Here is a 26,300-nt window from a genome sequence, read left to right on the forward strand (position 1 = left end):
AATAACCGTGATTGACATTTTAAAGTTAACGATTTACAGTGCATGCCAATTTATAAATTCAATGTCCGTTTGAGGAAAAAAAAAATCACTTTCTTCAAAGCTGGGAATCGAACTCGCGTCTCTGTGGCACAGTAAGGCAGTGGTGCTCCAAGTCAGCAAACCGTCCTTATAACTTATTTTTTTCAAGATCCATAACACACAGACAGACAGAGCACTGCGTAATACAGAGACAGACAGGCAGAGATATACAAATAAACAGGGAAGGCACATGTACTGAAAGAAAAAAAAAATCAACAAGTGCGTTGTTTCTGCAGCACTGAATAAGCTCACCCGCTCTAACATCACTCCTCCCCCCGATCTGACTCTCTAAGTAACAGCGCAAGTACAGACACAAATGAAGTGCATGTGTGTACTGTATAATATTAACAAAAAGAGCAGCTTACTACTGAAAACGGCAAATATAGGAGTGAGTGGGGATCGAACCAGGACTCTTGATTACACTTGGTTTGCGTCTGTACTTGCGCTGTTACTTAGAGAGCCAGATCGGGGGAGGGGTGATGTTAGAGCGGGTGAGCTCATTCAGTGCTACAGAAACAACGCACATGTTGATTTTTTTTTTTTCTTTCAGTACATGTGCCTTCCCTGTTTGTTTGTATATCTCTGCCTGTCTGTCTCTGTATTACGCAGTGCTCTGTCTGTCTGTGTGTTATGGATCTTGAAAAAAATAAGTTATAAGGACAGTTGTTCATGTTAATTGCAGTCTCAATTGTTAAAAAAATATTTTAAAAGGAGCATCCCACATGAAAATATAACGATCTCATTAACTGACAGTGCATACCAATTTACAAATTTTATGTCCGTTTGAGGTTAAAAACAAAAAAAAGAAGTAACACTTTATCCCCAGCGGGGAATTGAACTCATGTTTGTGAGGCAGAGTAAAGCTACTTGGTCTGAGAAGCAAATCTTAGCGCGCTACGCCACAGAAACTGTTATATGGTGTGTGAAGCTTTTGTGGAAGTGTTTATTTGATCTTAGGAACTCGGGCTTTACACATTCTACATTTTGTAACATTTATTACTAAAATATGAAAAAGTTTCTGTTTTAGCAATGTGTTTACACAGATTACTGTAGAAACGGAACACGCTTGAAATGCATGTATTCCAAATAGCGATCTATTATTTCTATTCTAAAACTGCAGCAGTTCAGTCACTCCCAGATAATCAAACAAGCCATGAGCTGGAAAAACTTAGTGAACGTTCTGCGACGGTGGGGGACGGAATAGCCGGCTGCTCGCTGCTCCTCCAAATCGGCACATTTAGAAGACAAAAGAGAGGTGAGAACGGTTTTAAGGTGGGCCGGATCTACGAGTTTTTTCGTAGACTCTGGTAATTCTAGTGTTAACCAGTACTTATTTGGGAGACCATCCAGCATAAGCTTGGATTGCTGCTAGAAAAGAGATGTGGTATGTGTGTGAATCCTAATTCCCACTATAGAAATGGGGACACTGTGCTGTAAAAATTGGCATTGTCCCTTTGAATGAGATATAAAACTGTGGTCCTGACTCTCTGTGGTCATAAAAGATCCATGAGCATCCTTTGAAAAATAGTAGGGTGTTTCCCTATGTCATGGCTAAATTCCCTACTATGACCTGGTCAATCTGGCCCCCTAATCATTTCCTGTCCCTTTCTCACTAATTATCACTCTCACCCCTTTAGCTCTCGATATGTGGTGAGCATACTGGTGCAAAAATGGCTGTTGTTGCATCACCCAGGTGGATGATACACATTGATGGTGGATTAAGTGGTTCCTTTGTGTCTATATAAAGTGCTTTGAGTAGGTTAGAAAATTACTGTGTAATTAATTATTTAGTAAATGACTAAACGTTGTTTATAAACTAAATGAGACTGGAAGAAGCAATAAAATGCTACATCTACACAATGGGCTTTATGGGACATTTTCACAGAGTTTAAATTTTTTTTTTTTTAAATTGTGCTTTAGTACATATGGACATTAAAATATGCTCCTTTAACTAATTAACTTTTTCACTGGAGAAACAATAAAACAAATTGTAAACTAAACTTTCTTAAACAAAAGAAAAAGTGACTAACTGATATACTGCGTACCTTATTTTTTAACATCAGCTTTATAGTCAATTAAAGGCAACATTTTAGTTCATTAATATATTAGTTCATCCATCCATCCATCCATTTTCCAACCCGCTGAATCCGAACACAGGGTCACGGGGGTCTGCTGGAGCCAATCCCAGCCAACACAGGGCACAAGGCAGGAAACAATCCTGGGCAGGGTGCCAAACCACCGCAGGACACACACAAACACACCCACACACCAAGCACACACTAGGGCCAATTTAGAATCACCAATCCACCTAACCTGCATGTCTTTGGACTGTGGGAGGAAACCGGAGCGCCTGGAGGAAACCCACGCAGACACGGGGAGAACATGCAAACTCCACGCAGGGAGGACTCGGGAATCGAACCCAGGTCCCCAGATCTCCCAACTGCGAGGCAGCAGCGCTACCCACTGCGCCACCGTGCTGCCCTTTATATTAGTTCACACAGGCAAAAAAATCTCTTTTTTAACTAAATTATACTCTGTTGATCATGAAAATTGAACAGACTCTCAGATCAGTTGGTAGCAAGACTTTGTCATTAGTATGATTTAATACAACATCTCTGTAATTCTTATTAATGCTTCAAATGTCTGACATATTTGTGACTAATGATTTATAACAATAATAATACATTTTATTTATTTATTTTTATTAATGCTACCATATGTTTATTTCCTATATTGAGATGTGTCATTTTTTCCAGCTGAAACATAACATTGAAACAAAATGGGCAAAGATTCAGTACCAATATTTGATTTTTTTTTAGTTATTGCTAAATGATGTATGTTTTATTGAAGATTCCACTCTCACCTTTGGGCATTGTGGATTTCTGGACGTTTCTATCATAAGACCTGAACCTAATCTCTCTCTGTAAGGAAATAGAAAGAAACAAATAAATGTAGCAAGTTAAACAAAGATATAAGTACTACTGTGTTTTATCCTTTTCTCTAATTTGTGTTATAACAACAAATACAAACACATAAAACAAACAATAAAAGCTTGAAAAATTTAATGTTTTTCAGATGAAGATCATATGCATATAAATAACATTTTATAAACTTACCACTACTTCAAAACTTACTTTTAGACATTTATTGATATAATCAGCTTACTCCAAGCTGTACTGCATAATATGTGTAAAAGTTATTTTTGATTAATAATCTTCCAAATAAATAGTTTTACCAAAGAATGAGAGGAGGATGATGGTGTAAAAGGAACAATAAACCAAGCAAGAAAGCATCACATTCACACATTTATGATTATGGACCAATTTCAAACATTCCTTTTTTCTTTCTAAAGTCACTGAAAATACAGTAGTATCAAAGAATGCCTAGCTGGCAAGATATTGTTAGTAGCTAAGGTAGGTAGTTGGCTAATTGAAGTTTCCATGAGAAACCTCCTCAAAGAGACTCTCACTGGCATGGAGTGCAACACTCAGGCCTCTCATATGTGGTGCCCTAGAAGTGAAAAGAGGAAGGTACCAGTAAAATTGAGAAACAGTGGCAGCTAGTTAAAAGTCTGAAAAGATTTACTCAGGCTTACAGATATTGTAGTGCCTCACAGCTAAGACATGTGGGGCTGGCATGAGGAAAAAAGGCTTGCTGACTGACATGTGAAAGCAAAGGGCACCCTATCAGGAGATACTCCAAACCATTAAGGGACAGCATAAAGTCTCTAATGTAAAGGAGTGAGGCTATGTTATCCCTTTACGCGAACAAGAAGCCGAAGAGCTGCCATGGAGACACAACCATTGAAGTGCTACTAAAGTATCAGGTGACCAAGGACAAGGGCTTCTACTTTGAGTTCTAGTATTTTGTTCATACAGCAAAAAGGGAGATGTAGCTGAATTGAGAAATAGTTTTGGGACATTCCTTTAAGTGGTAGCGGGGTCCATTTCTTTAAGTGATTGGGCTCATAGGACCTGTAGGAAAGACTGTTTGATGCTTCATATTTTGTGTACCATAACATACTAGAAAACAGAACAGACTGTCACTGAACTCGGCGTACCTGTTAACTTTTCATACAGTACCAGCTTCTTGGTACTGGCTGTCAGAAAAATGTGCAAGAATAATTGTGCTGGATAGTTGTCATGCAGTCGCTAAATTTGACTTGGCCAGCAACTATCACATGTGTAAAATGACATGGTCTGGTGACAAGATCAGCAGTTACAATTGGTAAAGCTCTCTGAATTGAACTTATATAATGTAAGTCTTAGGTGACACAACATGTAATTGAACATTTTAAGTAATGGTATTCGGAACACATTACACTGAAAATTAAGTGTGTATGTTAAAGGATGTGATACCATTATTTCATAGAACAACAAAGTATTATGTATATGAACAGTTGTTATTATGAAATGAAAAGAAATCTTAACCATTTAAATGATTACTTTATTGAATAACTACTTGTTTCTGAAACTACTTCTTTATAACTATTGTGGAAAACTGCCAAAAGTATACTAATTCAGGCATTTCATACAAATACTAGTTATTAAATAACACATAATAAACACATGCTTATTCTCATTCTAAAAATGAAATATTATTTTCAGTTCCCTTCTAAACTAATTAGACATTCTCTGAGGCAGGTTATATCACAAACCAATATAATTGGTTATCTTTTGGAAACAATGTTGTACAAAGCTGCAATGGACATCACATCACCTTTTGCGTATTTAAATATACTGTACAGTAATGCATAGTCCCAGTGTTTCCAACATTTACTGTCAATATTATGGGTATCATAAAATATCTATAGTGCAAATCTGTTGTTTCGTCCCTAAAATTATTCAAAACAGGTTCTGCTTTTATGGCTTACTTCAGAATATTTTCCCAAGTTTCACTGTCATAAAAGGCATGACTCCACCCCATCTTCATTGTGCCAACAATAACATTCTGTTTGAATACATCTGATCCCAGTCTTCTGTACATCTCTTCACATTCTTTAAGTGGAATCTGGAACACTCCCAACATGAAAGCTAATATGGCTCCTGAAAAGTAAATCAATAAATTGGACAAAATAGTTAGGACAATTTATGTGGCATATATATATATATATATATATATATATATATATATATATATATATATATATACACACACATATACATAAACACTACTGTGCTACCATCTTGTGATAAGAAATGGTACTGCAAAATAGTAACCTGTTCATTTATTTGTTACTATTAGTAAATGTACTTCTAATATAAAAAAATGATAAAAATATATAATGAACTATCCATTTATCCGTAAGTTTTCTACCCACTTGCCAAGTTCAGTGTTGAAGGGGTTAATCAAGTAGATTTCAAAAATTAGATTCCGTATATATATGGTAGATTATGAAACAATTTTAATTCATATTAAAACACTCATGACATCCTAATATGTAAGATTACTGTTAATTCCATCATGGACATCAATGCTTCATGTTAATAAATGTTCCAGTATTCACTGCAACACTTGGATTAAGATATCAAATATACTGTATTTTATAATGTGTAATAAAAATGATTAATTGACAGAATTCCATAACTAAATAAGGTGTTGTAAATTGTAAATCACATTCTTGTTTTATAAGTATTTATTTTTATTGATTGTTTTTAAGGATTTTATTACAATGAATACATAGGTTAGGATTATTCTATTTGAACAGACAACATGCTAGCATTATTGAGTAAATTACCTCAAAAGATTGTTTATTAACAAGTAGCATCCCATTGACCATTGCCACACAGACCAATGTTGGAGAATTAGGAATTACTGCAAACCAAGGACTGTCTAATAAATATGCAATGGTTTGTTGCAATAAGGTCCAAGCTGAGGACATTCCTAAACCCAGTGAGGCAGGTTCCTGACAACATGTCCCCAACAAGTAGGGTCTTAAAACAATTACTTTTTGGGTAGTCCAAGTCAAAAGAGAGAGGGAGATGCATGTGATGTAAAATGTTTGTGAACCTGACATTAGACTACATTCTGAAACCAGGAGAGTTCAGAGATGTCAATCAACCTAACCAGCATACTGTATCTTAGAGAATGGAGAAGAAAAACAGGTTATGTTTAACATGAAATAAATTGCAATAGATGAAGTCTACAATGACACTATTTAACTAATCATGCATCCTTTAAAGGCATTCTGTTTAACCCTAATTTATCTAGCTGTACATAGTAAACAGGCTTAATGTATATGGAATCAGTCTTTTTATTCATTGTTAATTTAGAAGGACCTGCAACATTTTATTCACTTGATTTTTTATGTTAATGACAAAAAAATCTTAAATACTTAAATATCCCATACTATAACCTATTAACGAACTTTAAGGACGTGAATAATTTTTATAGTTTGTGAAATATAATTTTAAGTTCAACTTACATTAACATTTTTATGAAAGTAAAAAATAAACTGTAATCAAATAAAGTTAAAATGGTTAACTGGCCTTCCAGTAAAAATATAAAGGTGGAAGTGCATGATAATTTCTACACTTACCTGTACTAACACCACAAATATAGTCAAACAGCTGGTAAACTGGCTTTCCTGTTAGCTCCTCCAATTTATACAAAGTCTGCAGCGCAACTAAACCTCTGAAAAATGAAAAGAAAGAAATGTAAAAATGGTAAGTATTTGGTGTGATGCCATTTCATTTTTATTGGAGACTAAGTAGTAACAAGGGGGTATTCTGAGAAACTGGATCTTTTACTAACACTAAAGTTGCATTCTGTAGTAACTTTTATAGAGATAAGCAATAGGGAAAGTGATGAGCAGTGAACACAGAATTAGAGGAAGAGGTTTTAGAGGGAGTGGCATGCTGGTGCAGTAGTAGCACCACTGCCTCATGGCAAGGAAGACAGAGTTCCCATCCCGAATGCTCCCTGAATGGAGCTTGAACTTTCTACCATGTCTCATGGGTTTTTTCCCAGGTGCTCTGGCTTCCTCCATCAGTCGTGTAGGTTAGGTGGACTGGTGATGCGAAATTGGCACATGTGTTTCTTCACCCTGTGATGAACTTGTATCCCATCCAGTGACTATTCCTGCCTTCTGTCTAATTCTTACTGGGATAGGCTCCAGCTTTTCTGCAACCCTAATCTGGACAAGTGGGTTTAAAAGATCGTTAGATGAATATTTTACAGATACACCCATGAAGACCACCATCCTCTTCCTAAAAACACACACACACCCACACAGGTAATTTGAGCAAAAAGAGGGCATTTTAAATCTGAAAGATCTGCTTACATTTAAAGTGTAATTCAGAAGGGAGATTAGATTTTCATTTTATATAAATGGAAGTATCCAGTGTTGCCCGGGAACAACAAAAACTCACTACAGCAGCTAAAAACAATATTTAAAATATTACCTTTTTTGTTGTTGTTCTAGTGTTTCCGGATATTTATAACTGGGAATTTCTCATTTTTACACATCTATTTTCACCAAAAGTAAATTGGGGAGTGAAAATAAATATCAGAGAGTTTGCAGAGCATGCTGGAGCACACATTTGTGTGTGTGAGAAGTCCTCTTTTTGCTACAATTGGCAGTAAGTAAAATTAAAGTGTAAACACCCAGCTGACTGAGTAGCATTTAATACTAGAATATTATAACATGCTTGATGAGAAATAGGCTATTTAGTCCAAAAAGACTTACCAAGTCTATCCAACTAATATCAAGTTGAGTTTTGAATGTCCCTAAAGTGCTACTTTCCACCACACTACTTGGTAACTCATTTTATGTGTAACTATGGTTCACTGGGTGAAGAAAAACTTCCCAACATTTTACTGTTAACAAGTTTCCAACTGTATCCCCAAATTATTGTTGAACTTATTTGAATGTAATAGCTTGGATTCAATGTACTAATTCCTCTTATAATTTTTAACACTTCAATCATGTCACCTCTTCATCTCTGTTTTTTAAACTTAAAATGTTTAACTTCTTTAAACTTTCCACAAGTCATACCCTGCAGTCATGGAATCAGCTCGCTGTGGGCTTTTTCTAGTGCTGCTACGTATTTTTGGTAGCCCGGAGACCAAAACTGCATGCATACTCCAGATGAGGCCTCACATGAGGGATTACAAAGCTTAAGCATAACCTCTTTTAACTTGTACTATATATAGCATGTTATATAGCCTAACATTTTGTTAGCCTTCTTAATGGCTTCTGAACACCATCTAGAAGGTGATAGTGATGAGTCCACTACAAGTCATACTCATAAGCAGTACTTTCAAGTTTTAGACCACCCATCATTTGTTCAACTGTAACATCTTACATTTACTTACAATAAATTTCACCTACCACAAACCTGTCCAAGCCAGTATTCTATCCAAGTTCCTCTGTAATAATTCAATGTATTCTGGATTACAAGGGGGCTCCGCCCCCTGCTCACTTCGCTCGCCTACCCCCGGTGTTGGGTATCCTGAAATACATTAGTCGAGCTCGTTCGTTTTGGAGCCGTGCCCGCGGCATTTCAGACGCGCGTTGTAGGCGCCTGTGTTCATTGATTTTATCCAGGCGGGCTCGTGTTTGTATATCCGTCAGTCGAGCTCGTTCGTTTTGAACCCGTGCCTGCTGTGCTTCCGAAGTTTCAGATGCGCGTTGTAGGCGCCTGCGTTCATTGATCTTATCCAGGTGGGCTCGTGTTTGTATCGTTGAGCTGTATTGTGTTTGAATTTGGTGTAAAGCGTTCAGCGGTTTGTACAATCTCAAGCAGCACATTATTCCTAACTTCACTCCGCAGTAGTGCCACTCACAATATGGCGGTGACGCCTGCGCCTTCACTCCGTACCATCTTTGTGGACCTGTGGGGACCGTTTGAATCTGGGCTGCAGCGCAGAATCCTCTTTTTTGTGTGGCTGTGTCGGTAGTCGTTAGCTATGGGCGCGTTGTTGCTTCATTTCTCATTCACGTCAGTTGAGCTCTTTCGTTTTTGGGCTGTGACTCCTTCGTACGCAGTGGATACGACTTCGCTTGTGGTTTATGAGACGTGCGCTGTACGCGACTGCGCAGTACGTCTCATGGTCCCATCGCCGTGTACCTGCGTCCATGCCATCCGGTTTACCATTCTCAGTTAGTAATTCAATTATTCTGGATTATCTGACAATCCACCTATCTTGGTATCATCCACAAATTTAACCAGCTTGTTGTCTGTATTCAGATCATTTAAATGTATAAAAATGCAGCAGTGGAAGCATTGATCCCTGAGGTACACCACTCTTAACATCATCCAATTTTAATAAGGTTCCTACCACCATAATCCTCTGCTTTCTGTATTTTCAAAATTCCTGTACCCATCTACGCACTACACCTTGAAATCCCACTTTTGTTTAATGTCCAACCTCTCTTATGGGGCCTTGTCAAATGCTTTCTGAAAATCCAGATAAATAGTATCATATGCACCAATCTGTTTCTTCATTTTCAAATTCCAGCATATTAGTAAAACACAACCTCCTGCATGATGACTGTTCCCTCAAACACGTATTCTTGCCATGTGCTGCTCAATCTTCTCCTTAATTCCTTTCTTTAATTTACCAGTGATGCATTAAGCTTACTATAGCTACTTGGATCTTGCCTGAACACCTTTTTTTATATAATGCAATAATATTTGCAACTTTCCAGTACTTAGGAAGTTCCTCAGTGGACAATAACTTTCAAATTATGTCCCAACTATTTTCATAATGTGTCAAAGGTTTATATGTGTACTTAATGACCTCCTTAAGCACTCAATGATTTCTTCCAAGCAGTTCTTCTACCTCTACAATTTCCAAAACACGATGCACCTACTTAGTAGTCCCTGTAACTGCTGGAAGATTATCCATTTGCTCGCATGTAAAAACTTCACAAAAATGCAACTTTGGAGGGATTTCCCATTTCACTGTTCCTGATGCACTTCACCTCCTACTAAAATACTGAAAGAATATCTTTGGGTCATTTTTCACATTATCTGCAATATTCCTTCCTAACTGCCTTTTACCTTCCCTAGTATCTATCATTTCCCTCATTCTCTCATATGTCCTATGGTTAGCACTGGAGTTAAACAGCTTTCTAAAAATTTCTTATTGCTTCTACTTGTGAGTGGGGGGTAGGGACTTGTCCTTTACATAATGAATGTAAATACCATGGAAGAAGGACAGGCATCCCAACCAGTACTGAGGCTGATTTCTTGCCCAGCCAGGTGGCCATTATGAAAGGACTGCATGACTAGAGACACAACTGGGTCAAAACACCTTGCAATCTTCATCCTTACTGGGAACGGGGAATAATGGATGGACTGGGTGAAGGTGGATGCTGAAAGTGGTTTATTCCGCTGCACAGAAGGTGGCAGTGTTCCTCTAGGCTTATTCTAGTTAAGACACCTGCAGGGTTGCATGGGAATTGGAGTGTGGTTGCCTCCAGAGAGCACCGTCTGGGGAGGACAATACTGGTGTCCACATGACCCAGAAGTACTCCTAACAGGCAATACAGTGACACTGGAACCATTTCCTGATCTGACATTAAAAAAGAGCTCACCTCAGGGAGTCAACTTGTGAATTTCCCATTGGGATTAATAAAGTATCTATCTATCTATCTATCTATCTAGAGGAATGGAAGGAAGTGAAGGAGACCATTTATTTGTTTATAATTGGGGTATTTGAGGCTTTTTGCACTTGGAAAGAAGTCAGTGAAAATAAAAGTTTGTCATTTTAAACCTAGGGTTGAGGTGGATGATACTATGTCTGAGGTTGTGGGTTGATTCAATATGTAAAACATTTTTAAACCTGTTCCACTGCTCCCTGTCTCTCAACACACCTAAAAGCTTTCATATAAATAGCAACCCCCCCCCCCCCCCCCCCCATTTCTTTTCAGTCAATCTTTCCTAAAAATATTTATTCATCTATTCTGCTCCCTGTTTTGAGACGGTATCTCTGGGGGTTATTGTGAATACATATGTAGACTGGGACATAAAAAACCCAGACTAAAATTGTAGTGGAGGTCAGTCAAAGGTCAAAACTGGAAGAACAAAGAAAGTACAGGGCAAACCAAAAATCAAAGTCAAAAATGAGTTAAGTAACAAACAAGATGTAGGACTTGGCCTACTTTGATCAAATCTAATTATGACTAAAGATTTGTCATTTATACGACGGAGGAATAATGCTACCTAGGCACCATTTGCATATTTATAGTGAACTTCTACTGACATCACCTAGGCGGTGACTGTAGTTAGATAACATGTCTCTGTTCATTGTGTAAACAAAAGATGGACAAAACTAAATAAAAAATAAACTGCCAAAGTAGATAAAAATGGTTCAAGACCCATAGAAATAGATTCTCCATGATTAAAAAAAATATATACACTGACAGACAAAAAAATCCCCATCTTTATCATTAAGCTACATTTATATTATTGTTATTATATATTTATGCTCAGCTACATACAACTACAGCTTACTTTTTTATTTTTGACACTCCTAACATTCAAGCAATGTTTAATGTGTTACTTAGTTTACTTTGGTAGTTTACCTTTGGTCTAGAATGGTGGTCTCAAACTCCAGTCCTGGAGGGCCGCAGTGGCTGCAGGATTTCATTGTAAACGTTTTCTTAAATAGTGAACTGGTTTTGCTGCTAATTAACTTCTTTTGAATTCATTTTAATTGATTTGCTCTTGTAGACTCACACCCCTTGATTGTTTCTTTTTCCTTAATTAGGAGTGAAACAGCAATGAGATACAAAATGAGCCAAAAACATGACCAGCAAACTGTATCCCTCATACAATATCTGAAAATAAAGAAAGGTGAAGGTCTCAGGTATGCTGATCTTCTCAGGTCTCTAAAACATTTTACCAGTGCTCTTAGAAAAGAGAAAATTAAAATGTCTGCTATTGCACAATGAGAGCAGCAACAAGCCATGGAATTAAAGAACAAGTTTAATTAACAACAAGACTTGGTGCCTAATTAAGCAACTGGTTGGAGTGCAATTGTTTGGAGTTTGAGGCCCTGACTTGGTTGGTCTTCTGTTGGCTCACTCACTTCTCATTTCATTTCTGTTTGGGTGCCATTTAAGGAAAGAAATGAAGCAATTCTGGGGAACAAATCTCAAAAAACAAGTCAATTAAAACAAAAGAAAAGGGAGCTAATTAGCAACAAAAGCGGGTCACCAATTATGAAAAAGGTTAGAATGAAAACCTGCAGCCACTGCGGCCCTCTAGGACTGGAGTTTGAGACCACTAGTCTAGAAATTAATTTGCTGTACATTTTTTCTCTGTTACTGCTGTTCAACTCATCATGTAAAGAACTAAACCTGGCCCGTCCTAAATTCCAAGGTCCCCCATTGCCTAGTTTAAACAATCCGTGATTAACCTATTAATATGTATCCACCGTATATCATTGCCACTCCAGTTCACATGTAATCTGTCATGGCGGAACAGGTCTTGTTTGTTTTAAAAGGAATCCCAATGCCCTATAAACCAATACAATTCTATCTGACACAAAGGTTTAAGCCACACGTTAAACCATTTAATTTCCTCATTCTCACATGGACTGGCACATGCCTCAAGTAGAGCTGTGAAAGGACTACCTTTAGTTCTGCTCATCGGCTAATAATTTAAATATGGACTGCAAAGATGACAGCCTGCCCTTATAGATGTCATTTGTTCCAACATTGACAATGACAACTAAGTGCATACCAGTTCAGATAAGAACCTATCGATCCTTTCGGAGCAAATTTCCACCCTGTAACACTGTGTTCACCCACTATCACAACCTCTCTCTTTCTAATGACTAGTTTTGAGTTGACTCATTGGGGTTTCTCATACCTGCTTACCACCTCAGAGTTATCAGCATCATCATTTATCTCCACCACGTTCTGAAAATATAATAATACTTGAAATTCTGGGGTTCATACCCCCGGACAGTGTGCACTCTTTTTCTTGTGCCTATGTCCAACTGTGACCCAATTATCTATGTCAATTTGGTTTGGAGTCACCTTTCGTACCATCCCAGGCGTGCACTTCATCTCCATAAAGGACATTTGGGCCAGGTCCACAAATTCACTACTACAATGCAGGCCAGTCACCTACTCCTCCAGTTCAGTAATGCTGAGCTTGAAGCCTTGGATCAGCTGCCTTCTACTGCAGACATAGACACCCTCCAAAAAGGATCCAATATCAAGGGTTTGCATTGTACTGGCCTTATTTGTAGAGTTTGCATTTGAAAAAGTTAACTGCTCAACCCCTTTAAAATAAATTATTGAACTTAAGAAATTAGTATTTGTTTAAGTAACTACTGTAGTTGTTTATGATCAGTTGGATCCTTAAGCTCCTGTAATAATCTCCCTTCAGTATCAGTGTATTAATACTCCAGTCTCCATTTCTAATATGAGTGCCACACACTGCTCTATTCAATTATACTTTATATATCTTAATTTCCTTCCACTATGGAATTGCAGTTACTCTTTACTACTCTTACACTACATCACAGGTCATTTACTCATTGACATGACACCTTCTGCAGCTGCTTTCTCTGCTCTTTGTTCCATACGACTACAGATTTAAACACAATTACCTTTTTCAAGTACTTGGCTACCTTTGTTGCTGTGTGGGCAATAAAAAAGGAAAAAAATCCTTCTAAAGGGGATAAAACTACAAAAAAATCCTGAACAGCTCCATAGTGGCACCCAAAAAAAAAATTAGAAGTAGTATTTTAATTAACTCTCACCTGCTGACACATTATACCAGTTCATGAAGGTATACAGCTTACATTTTGCTGATACTGGTTAGCAGTATAAACAATATAAAGCAGTTTTTTCAACAAACACAGCATTATAACATTATCAAATTATTTAACACAATTACCTATCTACAGTAAACTTTTATTTCAGTCATTGTGCATCTGCCATTTTTGTCTTCAACCACTAAAGGGAAAGGAGACATAGGACATACACAAGAAAATGTACACCACACACCATCTTAGAATGGAGAGATTCTAGTATTGATTTTTCAAGTATGTGTGAACCAGGCCATTTTCACGAAAGATTAATACTAGATTCTTCAGTATCACAGATTTTCTTTTTTGGTGTGAATGTCGGTGATAAAATATTTGGCAGGAATAATACTGAAGTTTGGATAGCTGCCATCAGTTCACAACTCACTTAAAGCAGAATTATTAATGATTCATTTATTATTTTTCTCGCATAAAGCTTGTCTCTACAAACTGTGAATGACAATAAACAGATTGTTTTGATTTACTTTTTAAAACTCAAATTTCTATCATTTAATTGTCATGTATAGGGTTAGTTTAGTATTTTTAGTTCAGTCATAGTTCTTCAACCACATGTTATACATGCATTTGCCACGTGAAATTGTATTCTAAAGTTATCATTTCCTATAAATTAAAAAAAATATATACAGTCCATTCTAGTGTTTTATAATGGAGCTTTATGGGGTACAGAAGACTTACCAAATACATTCATTTTTCAAGCTAAAACAGTTGAGTATTAATCCATGTTTTACAATTACATACATTCTGTAAAATAACTTATATGTGTCATTTTTGATCAACAAACACCAGTATTATCAGATTCGGTTATGTTAAATGAAGACCAATTGTGCATGCTAGTTCAGCTCTTTTCACAGTGACAGTAAACTGTTCATGTAGCATGGTTGGTTTTGTTTTAATTTATTTCGGTATTTATGTGAGAACTCATACAAGAAAAAAAAAAAACAGATTCTTGCCTCAAAAACATAGTACTAGGAATCCTCTTTAATAAAACCCCTGTGTGCGTCCAGTGTCCGTGTGTGTGTGTCTTCTGGTGAAGTGCGCATGTGCGGGGCACGGTGCGATGCTTCAAAGCAGATGCTTCAAAGGCCGCCTGACGCATCACACAAGACAAAGAGGGTGGGAGCTATAAAATATCGTGCGGCTGATCCAATCGGATTTCGGTAAATGAGGTAAGACCTAAAACATAAAACACGAAAAATCCAATCGGGTAGTGAGACGCGGAGACCAGCTTCCCCATTGTTGTGCAAGTGTTCACTCTGAGGATGTCAGATTTGCGATTAAGAAGCTTGGCCCGGTGAAGTATAAAGTGTCAGTCGTTGAAGGGGTTTTCCTAAATATACGAATTTTCATGATATTACAATACGATTACTTTTAAAAGTAGATTTATTTTCGCGCACATTACATCAGTTGCTGGGGAGAATCTGCTGATTGCCCACTGTTGTGGCAAAAAATTAAACTCATATTACGGACAGCAAAGCCAGTATTACTGTCAGAAAATTACAGGCATTTTACGGAAAAAATTTAATGAGGTAAAAGGTCCCTTTCCATTTAATATAGACTGTTCCCTAGCGCCCGTTATTGTAACAGGCTTAATGTCTAGTATGCAATAAAAAGATTATTTTGTGATCCCTTTTGTTGTCACAAACATGCTTTGTAAACACAGAAGGCATGTTTTCTTTTACTGAAACTCAGTGATGACATATTTGGTACATTTTTATGCTTTTATTCTCTGTTGAAGCACTGTGCTCCATAAAACAGCAGGACTGGCTATGTACTTTTTAAAATCTATGAAAAGCACTTAACTTTAGAACTCAGGTTTGCATGACAAATGCATATACACTCTCTGGCCATGTTATATACACTTACTGGCTACTTTACACCTTGCTAGTACAGGGTTGGGCCCCTTTTGTCTTCAGAACTGCCATAATTCTTTGTGGCATAGATTCAATGGGTCCATATTGACATTATAACATCATGCAGTTGCTGCAGATTTGTTGGCATCACATCCATGATGCGAATGTCCTGTTCCATCACATCCCAAAGGTGCTCAATTTGGATTGAGATCTGGTGACTGTGGAAGCTATTTGAGTGCATTGAACTCATTGCCATGTTTAAGAAACCAGTTTGAGATGATCTGAGCTTTGTGACACGGTGTGTTATCCTGCTGGAAGTAGCCATCAGAAGATGGGTACACTGCGGTCATAAACAGATGGACATGGCTGGCCACAATATTCAGGGTAGTGGCACTTAAATGATGCTGACTTGGTACTAAGAGGCTCAAAGTGTGCCAAGAAAATATCCCCCACACCATTACAACACCACCACCAGCCTGAACCATTGATACAAGGCAGGATGGATCTATGCTTCATGCTATTGATGCCAAATTCAGACCCTACCATCCAAATGTTGCACCAGAAATCAGGACTCATCAGACCAGGCAACGTTTTTCCAATCTCCCATTGTCCAATTTTGGTGAGCCTCTGCAAATTGTAATTTCAGTTGCCTGTTCTTTGTTGACAGGAGTGACACCCAGTGTGGTCTCCTGCTTCTGTAGGCCATCTGCTTCAAGGTTCAGACATGTTGTGCATTCAGAGATGCTCTTCTGTATGAGTTACTGTTGCCAGTGCTATCGGTTTGAACCAGTCTGGCCATTCTCCTCTGACCTTTGGCATCAACAAGGCATTTTCACCCACAGAACTACAGCTCACTGGATATTTCCCCTTTTTTGGACCATTCTCTGTAAACCCTAGAGATTGTTGTGCATATAATTCCTGGTAGATAAGCAGTTTCTGAAATACTCAGAACAGCCCATCTAGCAACAACCATGCCACTTAAAATCACCTTTACTCACCATTATTAGGCTCAGTTTGAACTTTAGAAGGTTGTCTATATGCCTTAATGCATTGAGTTGCTGCCATGTCATTGGCTGATTAGAGATTTGCATTAACAAGCAGTTGAACAGGTGTACCTAATAAAGTGGCCAGTGAGTGTATAGCATGAAGAAATGTGAAGAGATAACATTGACTTGAAAAATGCCAAACTTATCTTTTAAGCACAAAACTACTAATTAAGAATTTACTATAATAGTATCCCAGATCTGTTTGCATTCCGCATCTAGAAATGACAAATACCCCTTCAGATTTTCATAAAATATATATATATATATATATATATATATATATATATATATATATATATATATATATCAGTTGATATACAGTATGTATCAACTGTATACAAAAACCTAGTTATCATTTTATTCTAGAAACAAATGTGTTGCAGAAAGGCTACTAAGAACAGATAAGGTCTATTAACTATATGCTTTGCTCTCATCTTTGAAATACACACAATGTAGTATATAAACAAAGTAACAAAATAATGAAAAAAAACAATAATAAGTTATTAACATTTACTAATATAAAGATGGCCACATGATGAAGCATCTCATATTTTTCACTATATACAATGATCAGTACATAATTCTCCCCACATGTGTTAAGAAATGGTACTGATAAAAGCCTATACTTTAGATTAAAATTTCAGTAAAACAATTAAAGATAGAAGGACAGAAACAGAGTAAAATATGAATTAACACTTAGAAACAAATTATAATGAACCTATTAATGTGAAAACTGAATGTGTGAAGGCTCAACAAATCAAAAGGGTAACATAAAATATGGAATTTTCCCCATGAAATTAGGACTAATAAACCTTTTAATATTTATTATTTTTATTTTTTTTAATTCTATTTTACATATAACCAATGAAAATTAACCTAATTCAACTCAAAATTTAAGAAACAATACCTTGTTCCTCCCCCATCAATAGAAAGCACTCGAATGCCATTGCCCTTCACTGGGTCGGCATATCCTACCAAAGAAAGGGCTTCTCTGACTGCAGCTTGAAGACTTTCATCTGTATTTTGTCTCAGACGTAGCAAGCACGGTATTATTTTCTCCTATGAAAAGAAATCAAAATAATTAACATGATTTTAGGATTAAAAGTCTTAACTGAATGATGCAGGTTTCTGCCATCAGTAACAACTTAATTCATCCATCCAAATGTGACAAAATCAAATATAATTTTGGAAAGGTAAAATAAGAAAGAAAATCTACAAAAACAAAAGAAAGAAAAGTTCTCTTAAACTAGTAAGTCTGCTCTGATTATTTGCAAAATGTTTTATTCGTTCACACTGAATGGTCAGCATTAAGTGTATTTAACAATTTAAATCCTGCCACCTCACTTCACACATTATAACATTTATGTGTTATTCTATACTAAAACAATACTGATCTACAAATAAATTCACAATATTCAGTATTTGAAATTCATTATCGTTTAACTCTGATCATTTTCTATAGGTCCAAAATATACCAATGTAAATGAGGTTATATTATATTCAGTTATTAAGCTGAGCCAGAATGCAGTTCTGACAAATATCTCAAACATATCACAAATGACAGTTATTCATTTTCTAACCAAAGCATGAATGCAACTCATGGAGCAGGATTGAGTGTCTATACACTGCTTCTGTAAAACAGATCCGAGTACTGAGCGAACCAAACACTCTCTATCTGGCTGGTAGATAAGTGGAACCATTATCCAACTGAAGAGCAAAAAAAAGTAAAGCGACCACTTCCTTATATCTCACAGAGGAGAGTGGTACAGTGTGGAAGCAAGTGTGAAGGAAAGACAGTACCAAATAATTATTATACGATTTGAGATCTGCGATGCAAACATTGTTTTGTTAATGTGTATAGTAAGAGTGATCGCATTCTCCCAGAACATAATCAGCAGTTGACAATTTTCAAAAAAATGTATTTCTTTGTTATAGTTAATTTAACTGTTAATATTAGAATGCAAGCCTGCATTTAAACCATTTGCTAATGCTGCCTGAAACAGCTCCAAAGTTTTTTAACCCCTTTTCAGTTTTGGAGATTTGCTTTTACAGTTAAAATTTATTGGTTTCTTTTATTAGTTGAGCTGAAATTTATAAATTTTCTTTTTCCTCCATCTTGGCCAGTGTCATAAAGCACAACAAAAATGTTTCTGGAAATGGATTCAGATTAGTTTGTTGGTATTAACCACCAATACTCAGCAAAAGAGGTACAAAATGGTGACATCAGGTTGTCAGATAAAATAAGAATTGGCTATACTCCTTAAGGGTTTACATTCGTCTTACACCCAACAGGATCATAAGGCTTATCAAGATGTACTCACGCTCTCAGGACTTCATGACATACTGTAAAGATGCCGGTAACACAAAGTCCCTGTAAGTCTACATTTTTTTCTACCTGCCTTGCCAATCTCTGAAGATGCCTGTCCCTGTTCAGGACAGAACTCTCCAATCCTGCCAGACACTTGTAAAATATCACAGGCTGCATTGTTGTTAAAAAACAGTCACTAATTGAACTGGATTGCTCAAAAATGGAAAAAATACACAGCACACCTAGGCTATTGATTAGTCTAACAAACATTATTTTATTGGTTTCATTTTTATTTTACTTTATTGTTATAATTGGTTTTGATGTGAGCTGTCAATTGAGTTACCTGATTTTATGATCTATATCTATATATATATATACTGTATAAAATGCAACATCTATCTATCTGTCTGTCTGTATGTCTGTCCGCTTTTCATGAGAGAACTACTTAACAGATTTAGATTGGGTTGTTTTCTATAATTTGATTGAACATTCCGTGACCTCTCTCATTGTGCTAAGTATTATAGTGCCCTTGCTGTACTGATTTATTTGTGCAAGAGAAATGCAGCGGGCTGAAGGGAGGGGTGGGGCCCTCCTCACTCATGCGCCAGCCTCTGGATGTATCTTACATCATCACTTAGCTAGCGAACGAGAGATCTACTTAATGGATTTAGTTCGAGCTTTTATCTAGAATGTGCTTGAACATTCCGGTTCATTTTCAAGGTACACACAGGGTAAAAGATATCAAATAATTTAAAATTTACTCTATTACCTCTCTTTGACTGGTATGGTAGCTAGTCAATTATAATGTGCATTATAAAAATTTGTGACTACCGTATATACTCACGTATAAGTCAGGTCTTGAAACCCGAAAAATTGATCATAAAATCAGACCCCGACTTATACACCCGTTCAAAAATGTGACACCTAAATATTTTTTTTTTTTTTACATCTTCTTGCCTCCTCCAATCTCGCATCAGTTTCTCAGATGCATCAAATTTTGTTGCAACAGCGCAGTTACCAATTTTTTTCACTACTTCAACGACGTTTAATTCAGCTACATATTTTTTTCTGACTAAACGCTCCATCGTAGATAAGGGATGCTCTTACAATAAAGGTGTATGAGGGTTATTACACACAGACACAATAGAGAGAGACAGAAAGAAAGGGAGGTTAGGAGCATGCGCTGATACAGCGTATTGCTCCACCCACATACAAAAAAAGACAGTGTGCTCTGTGGTTACTCTCTCAGGTGGGCATTAGCATATCATAATCTCTTGGACCAATAGCGTGAGTTTAATGGGAGGGGGTGGGCGAGCAAAGCGAGCAGGGGGCAAATCCCTCTAGTATATGAAAAAATGAAAGCAATAGCAGCTTTTCTGCTCCCTGGTGCCTTATTACATGGAACTACTACAATGTCTACCAATAGGAAGTAACTTATCTCATTGCCATACATTCATAATCTCTCTCTTTTAAGTCCAAGCCAATGAATTTCATGGGCTTCTCTTTCTTTTGCCTGGAAATTGTTACATTTAGGAGTTGAAAGTCTGTCTGATGGTTTGTGGTGACATCTCATACCACTACCCAAATGTTCTTTGTAGGCTTACAAACACTGCCTCAGTTATAATTTGTTAATCACATTTGGCATATCATGCTAATTATGATCTGTAACCCATTATCATCCACTTAAATTCATTTAAAATGTTTTTTAATACCAAACTAAAGTTCTTCAGATCTCTTCCATAGTTGTAAATAAGGCTGTGGCACACCTAAGGCAAGTTAATAAAGTATAATTTTATGTAAACGTGTACACTACACTGCTGAGGATGGAGTCAACATCTCACTATTTTCTCCTACTGTCTCATATGCAAGGTCAGCCTTTTTCTGGAACTGTACCCGTGAAGGGCAACTGTCTTGGAATAATGAGCATAAAGTTATTTGTATACTGCTGGATCCTTTCAGAGACAGAGACAGTACTTTCCTGTTACTTATAACTGACTGTGGATTCCCAGATGTTTATTCCCTCCAGGGATACTGCTTACTAGATTTTTTGTTTTCTTTCTTCCATTGTCAACATGTCCATATCTCAAAAATAACATTCATGGGCATATACTGTTAGGATCCTTTCATTCAGTTTGAAATTGCTGTTTTACTATGTATTTTAACAAATTTGTATATTTATGTATGTGCAATTAGTACTTTGTAAAGTCTGCTATTGTGTTTTGCCTGTAAAGTTGTTATAATGCTATGAGGCTGCACTCAGTGGAGGGCACTACACAAAAATAAAATTAATTGAATTGAGGTGTACTCCCAGGTGTGTGCTTCCTAAGCATTTCCTGTGTTAATTCTGCTTTCCAAATAATTTGAAAGCTGTATGAAAAATTAGGGAAACATAAATTTTAATAACTAATTTTAAAACATGTCCAATTATCATTTTAGCCCATCATTTTACGTTGTCTGTGAAAGAAAATATAAAAGGGGATTCATCAGTCTGTTTCATCTGTGCATAGCAGCTATGATTAGCCAAGATACAGTATTGTACCTCATGTTCTTAAATAGTACAATGATGAGTAAAAAATTGTAAGTGAATATTTTTTACTTTGTCCAATCAGTAAAATGGAGGGAGTTTTCTTCATTAGGCAGATTGTATTCTAGTTAGTACACATTGTTATGACAACAACTTTATTTTAAATATCTTACAAGTCATTCATAAGAACCACAGAAGAAAAAGCATATGATTCAGAATGGTTTGCTATTGGCTGTTGTGTGTGAAGAAGAGACATTCAATGATTCAGTGCACAGGGAATTATCCAAAAAGTACTGCAGTTGTTCAAGTAAACCAATTACCATGCACTGAATCTTGCAATAGCTGAGCTCTGAGGTCCTTTAGCATTGATGCCAAAACCAAGAATTGAGTAAAATAAATACAATTTAAACGTGTAGTGAATAGGTTTGGTGCCCAACTTGATGTAGTCAAATATACAGTGCATCTGGAAAGTATTCACAGCGCATCACTTTTTCCACATTTTGTTATGCTACAGCCTTATTCCAAAATGGATTAAATTCATTTTTTTCCTCACAATTCTACACACAACACCCCATAATGACAACGTGAAAAAAGTTTAGTTGAGATTTTTGCAAATTTATTAAAAATAACAAAATTGTGAAAGCACATGTACGTAAGTATTCACAGCCTTTGCCATGAAGCTCAAAATTGAGCTCATGTGCATCCTGTTTCCCCTGATCATCCTTGAGATGTTTCTGCAGCTTAATTGGAGTCCACCTGTGGTTTATTCAGTTGATTGGACATGACTTGGAAAGGCACACACCTGTCTATATAAGGTCCCACAGTTGACAGTTCATGTCAGAGCACAAACCAAGCATGAAGTCAAAGGAATTGTCTGTAGACCTCCAAGACAGGATTGTTTCGAGCCACAAATCTGGGGAAGGTTACAGAAAAATTTCTGCTGCTTTGAAGGTCCCAATGTGCACAGTGGCCTCCATCATCCATAAGTGGAGAAGTTCGAAACCACCAGAACTCTTCCTACAGCTGGCTGGCCATCTACACTGAGAAATCGGGGGAGAAGGGCCTTAATCAGGGAGGTGACCAAGAACCCGATGGTCACCCTGTCAGAGCTCCAGAGGTCCTCTGTGGAGAGAGGAGAACCTTCCAGAAGGACAACCATCTCTGCAGCAATCCACCAATCCGGCCTGTATGGCAGAGTGGGCAGACAGAAGCCACTCCTTAGTAAAAGGCACAAGGCAGCCCACCTGAAGTTTGCCAAAAGGCACCTGAAGGACTCTCAGACCATGAGAAAGAAAATTCTCTGGTCTGATGAGTCAAAGATTGAACTCTTTGGTGTGAATGCCAGGCATCACATTTGGAGGAAACCAGGCACCGCTCATCACCAGGCCAATACCATCCCTACAGTGAAGCATGGTGGTGGCAGCATCATGCTGTGGGGATGTTTTTCAGCGGCAGGGACTGGGAGACTAGTCAGGATAAAGGGAAAGATGACTGCAGCAATGTACAGAGACATCTTGGATGAAAACCTGCTCCAGAGCACTCTTGACCTCAGACTGGGGTGACGGTTCATCTTTCAGCAGGACAACGACCCTAAGCACACAACCAAGATATCAAAGGAGTGGCTTTAGGACAACTCTGTGAATGTCCTTGAGTGGCCCAGCCAGAGCCCACACTTGAATCCGATTGAACATCTCTGGAGAGATCTGAAAATGGCTGTGCACCGATGCTTCCCATCCAACCTGATGGAGCCTGAGAGGTGCTGCAAAGAGGAATGGGCGAAACCGGCCAAGGATAGGTGTGCCAAGCTTGTGGCACCATATTCAAAAAGACTTGAGGCTGTAATTGCTGCCAAAGGTGCATCGACAAAGTATTGAGTAAAGGCTGTGAATACTTATGTACATGTGATTTCTCAGTTTTTGTATTTTTAATAAATTTGCAAAAACCTCAAGTAAACTTTTTTCACGTTGTCATTATGGGGTGGGGTGTTGTTTGTAGAATTCTGAGGAAAAAAATGAATTTAATTCATTTTGGAATAAGGCTGTAACATAACAAAATGTGGAAAAAGTGAATACTTTCCGGATGCACTGTATGTTAACATTGTGTACTGCACAGTTATTATAGTTATTATTATATACAGGGTGAGTCAAAATTATGTTAACATTTGAATGGCGTAAACAATTTATTTACAAAACGTACTTTATATGTGCAAGATAATTTACAGGAATGTCTCAACACATGTACCATATGTGGCACATAAATTTTCCAGAAAAATTGTATGTAAGTATATACATAGCAGTACCATTAATGTTAATATAATTTTGACTCACCCTGTACAAAATACTACTGTTGAAAGGATGTTAACCTTAAAAAACAAATGAAACATCTTCTAAAAATGGTGTCAGACTCAATAGAAAAACAAAATGAAAATATGTTAGGGGTTTTTGGAAATTTCAGAGGATTTTGATCTTAAAAATTCTTTGAAATTCATGTCGAAATTCAATATACTGAATAACATGAAAGGTGAAACCTGTGAAATATTATCTTTGGGTTTTCAAAATTACATTTAATAAACATCAAGGAAAAGAAAATATATCATTTTATACCAGCCAAATTTCAAAGTTGTTTGTGTATGTTACAATAAACCCACAAGTACTTAAAAATAATAATGGAATTTTTACATTTCCAAGGACATCTTCTTTCAAATAAATCGTAAGATTCCATACTGCCTGCTCTCTTTCATTTGCAATTTGCACATGTATAAACTGATGTGAGAAGTGTGTCACAGCTGAGCGAATCTGCCACATACAGAAAAAAAAACTCAGACCATCAGATAGCTGAGTTTCGCTCCTTTCCAATGACAGACAGACAGACAGACAGACAGGCAGGCTTTTATGTAAGAGTCAGATGTGGTCAGATCTGTGCAGCTGTATTGCAGGTATGTATTTAGAGACACTGACATTAGAATAGATCAAGGCCAGCTTGTTGTGTCCACAAATCGAACATGCTATTTGAAGTTTGTTCGTCTCAATGTCCTCCTGGTTAAGCATTCTATGGTCAGAATGATTCATTCATTAGAATTTTAGTACAATGCACCTACCCCAAAGGCTCTAAATGCCAATTTTGAGCCACTTATTTCCCTTGCTTTTAAATGGAAGTTCTAAAGCCCCAGTTGGTGTTGACTTTATAACTGAAGTGTGAAAAAGTATAATAAATTATTTCATCTTCCAATAATGCATGCCTTGTTAACATAATTTCTGTACCTGTCACTTTAAGATTCTCTCCATGTACCTGATTTTATAAATGTTTAATCTTTATAGACTTTGCATAATTTTATTATAACTAAAAGATGTATGCTGGAAAATGGCTTGGGTCAGGGTGCCACTGCCAGGATGCCTGAAACTCTGTAGGCACGTCTGAAATTCTGAGGAGGGTGTGGTGACGTTTCAAATGAAGAGAGCAGTTACAACTACGGAAAGAAAACTTCCCTTTCACTTTCAATCATAATAAACTCTGTAGTAATAATGAACACTACTACAATTTGGTATTATTAAATCAGTCAGGTTCTTTATTTAATTAATTGATATGTCATTATGCTGTTCATAATCTTTGCCAAAACAATACATACAGTAATATGACTGTATCTGTGACTTCCTCGAACATTTACCTTCTTAAGAGATTCAGTGCTATGAAAGAATCCAAGATGATGTGAAGTAAGGACTGACTTACTGACACAAGTAACAGTTAAGGGCTCTTGGAAAGACTGTTTATTTGCTCTTTTCTAAGGCATCAACTAGCCTAACTTCCACTGCTGGCCTTGGGAGATGCCCAAGTGCTTAAATCTCCTGAGGGGAATCATGTGTGAGTTCTCAAGTGCTGTCCATTTTTCACTCTTATCCAGTCCAATCTATAGCTCCAGCCCCTACAGATTTTCACCTGCATACTTCCTCACAGGTAGTATCACAGCAATATTTTTAAATGATAATCCACAATAAAGAAGCTGTAAGTACATTAGATTACTGTGAAATAAAGATTGTTTCACTTACTAAACAAACAATACTGACTCAAAACAAAGCTAAAATCTCCAAGAGTCACTGATACGCAAAAGTTTTTCCAAATCTATGAAACCTGTTAATTTTATTCCTACCTACTGTATAACGTCATTGTGAATTTGTTAGATAAGTGCTAAATACACTGAGTTCACGTTGTTTAAGTAATTTAAAACTAGGGATGCTGCTATCAGGTGGTTTAAGATCAATAGCAATTGATGATTTAATGCTACTAGAATTGTCCGATTACAATACCGATTCTGAATTTTCTTCTGTATCCTTTAAAATTTTTTTACAATAAGATCTTACATAACCAGGGGCCTCATGTATAAATGGTGTGTACGCACAGAAATGTTGCGTACTCCCGTTTCCACGCTCAAATCGCGATGTATAAAACCTAAACTTGGCGTAAAGCCACACACATTTCCACGGTAACTCATACCTTGGCGTACACAATTTCTCCGCTCAGTTTTGCAGACTGGCGGCACCCAGCGTCAAAGCAGTGCTACTGTTCCTGCGTGGACACACTTTCTTTCTTAGCTCCATATTCCTGACGCGGCTTTATAAACACACTGAAACTAACTGCATATTGTTTATTAGTGTAATGCATCTGATTGTAATTAACCTGCAGCAATATAATGGTCCAGGGAATAGCCA

At 37.0% G+C, this 26,300-nt stretch overlaps 1 protein-coding gene across 1 annotated transcript in view; it reads right to left on the minus strand.

Annotated features, from left to right (window-relative positions):
- Positions 1 to 26,300, minus strand: part of pnpla8 (patatin-like phospholipase domain containing 8) — a 91,387-nt gene that overhangs the window by 46,516 nt on the left and 18,571 nt on the right. Inside the window, 4 exon segments of the mRNA XM_028811096.2 lie at positions 2,942 to 2,999; positions 4,952 to 5,123; positions 6,617 to 6,711; positions 17,673 to 17,824. Coding sequence (XP_028666929.1) covers positions 2,942 to 2,999; positions 4,952 to 5,123; positions 6,617 to 6,711; positions 17,673 to 17,824 — 477 coding nt within the window.

Source organism: Erpetoichthys calabaricus, chromosome 1 (genome assembly GCF_900747795.2).
Source record: "Erpetoichthys calabaricus chromosome 1, fErpCal1.3, whole genome shotgun sequence".
In the NCBI taxonomy this organism is placed as follows: Eukaryota; Metazoa; Chordata; class Cladistia; order Polypteriformes; family Polypteridae; genus Erpetoichthys; species Erpetoichthys calabaricus.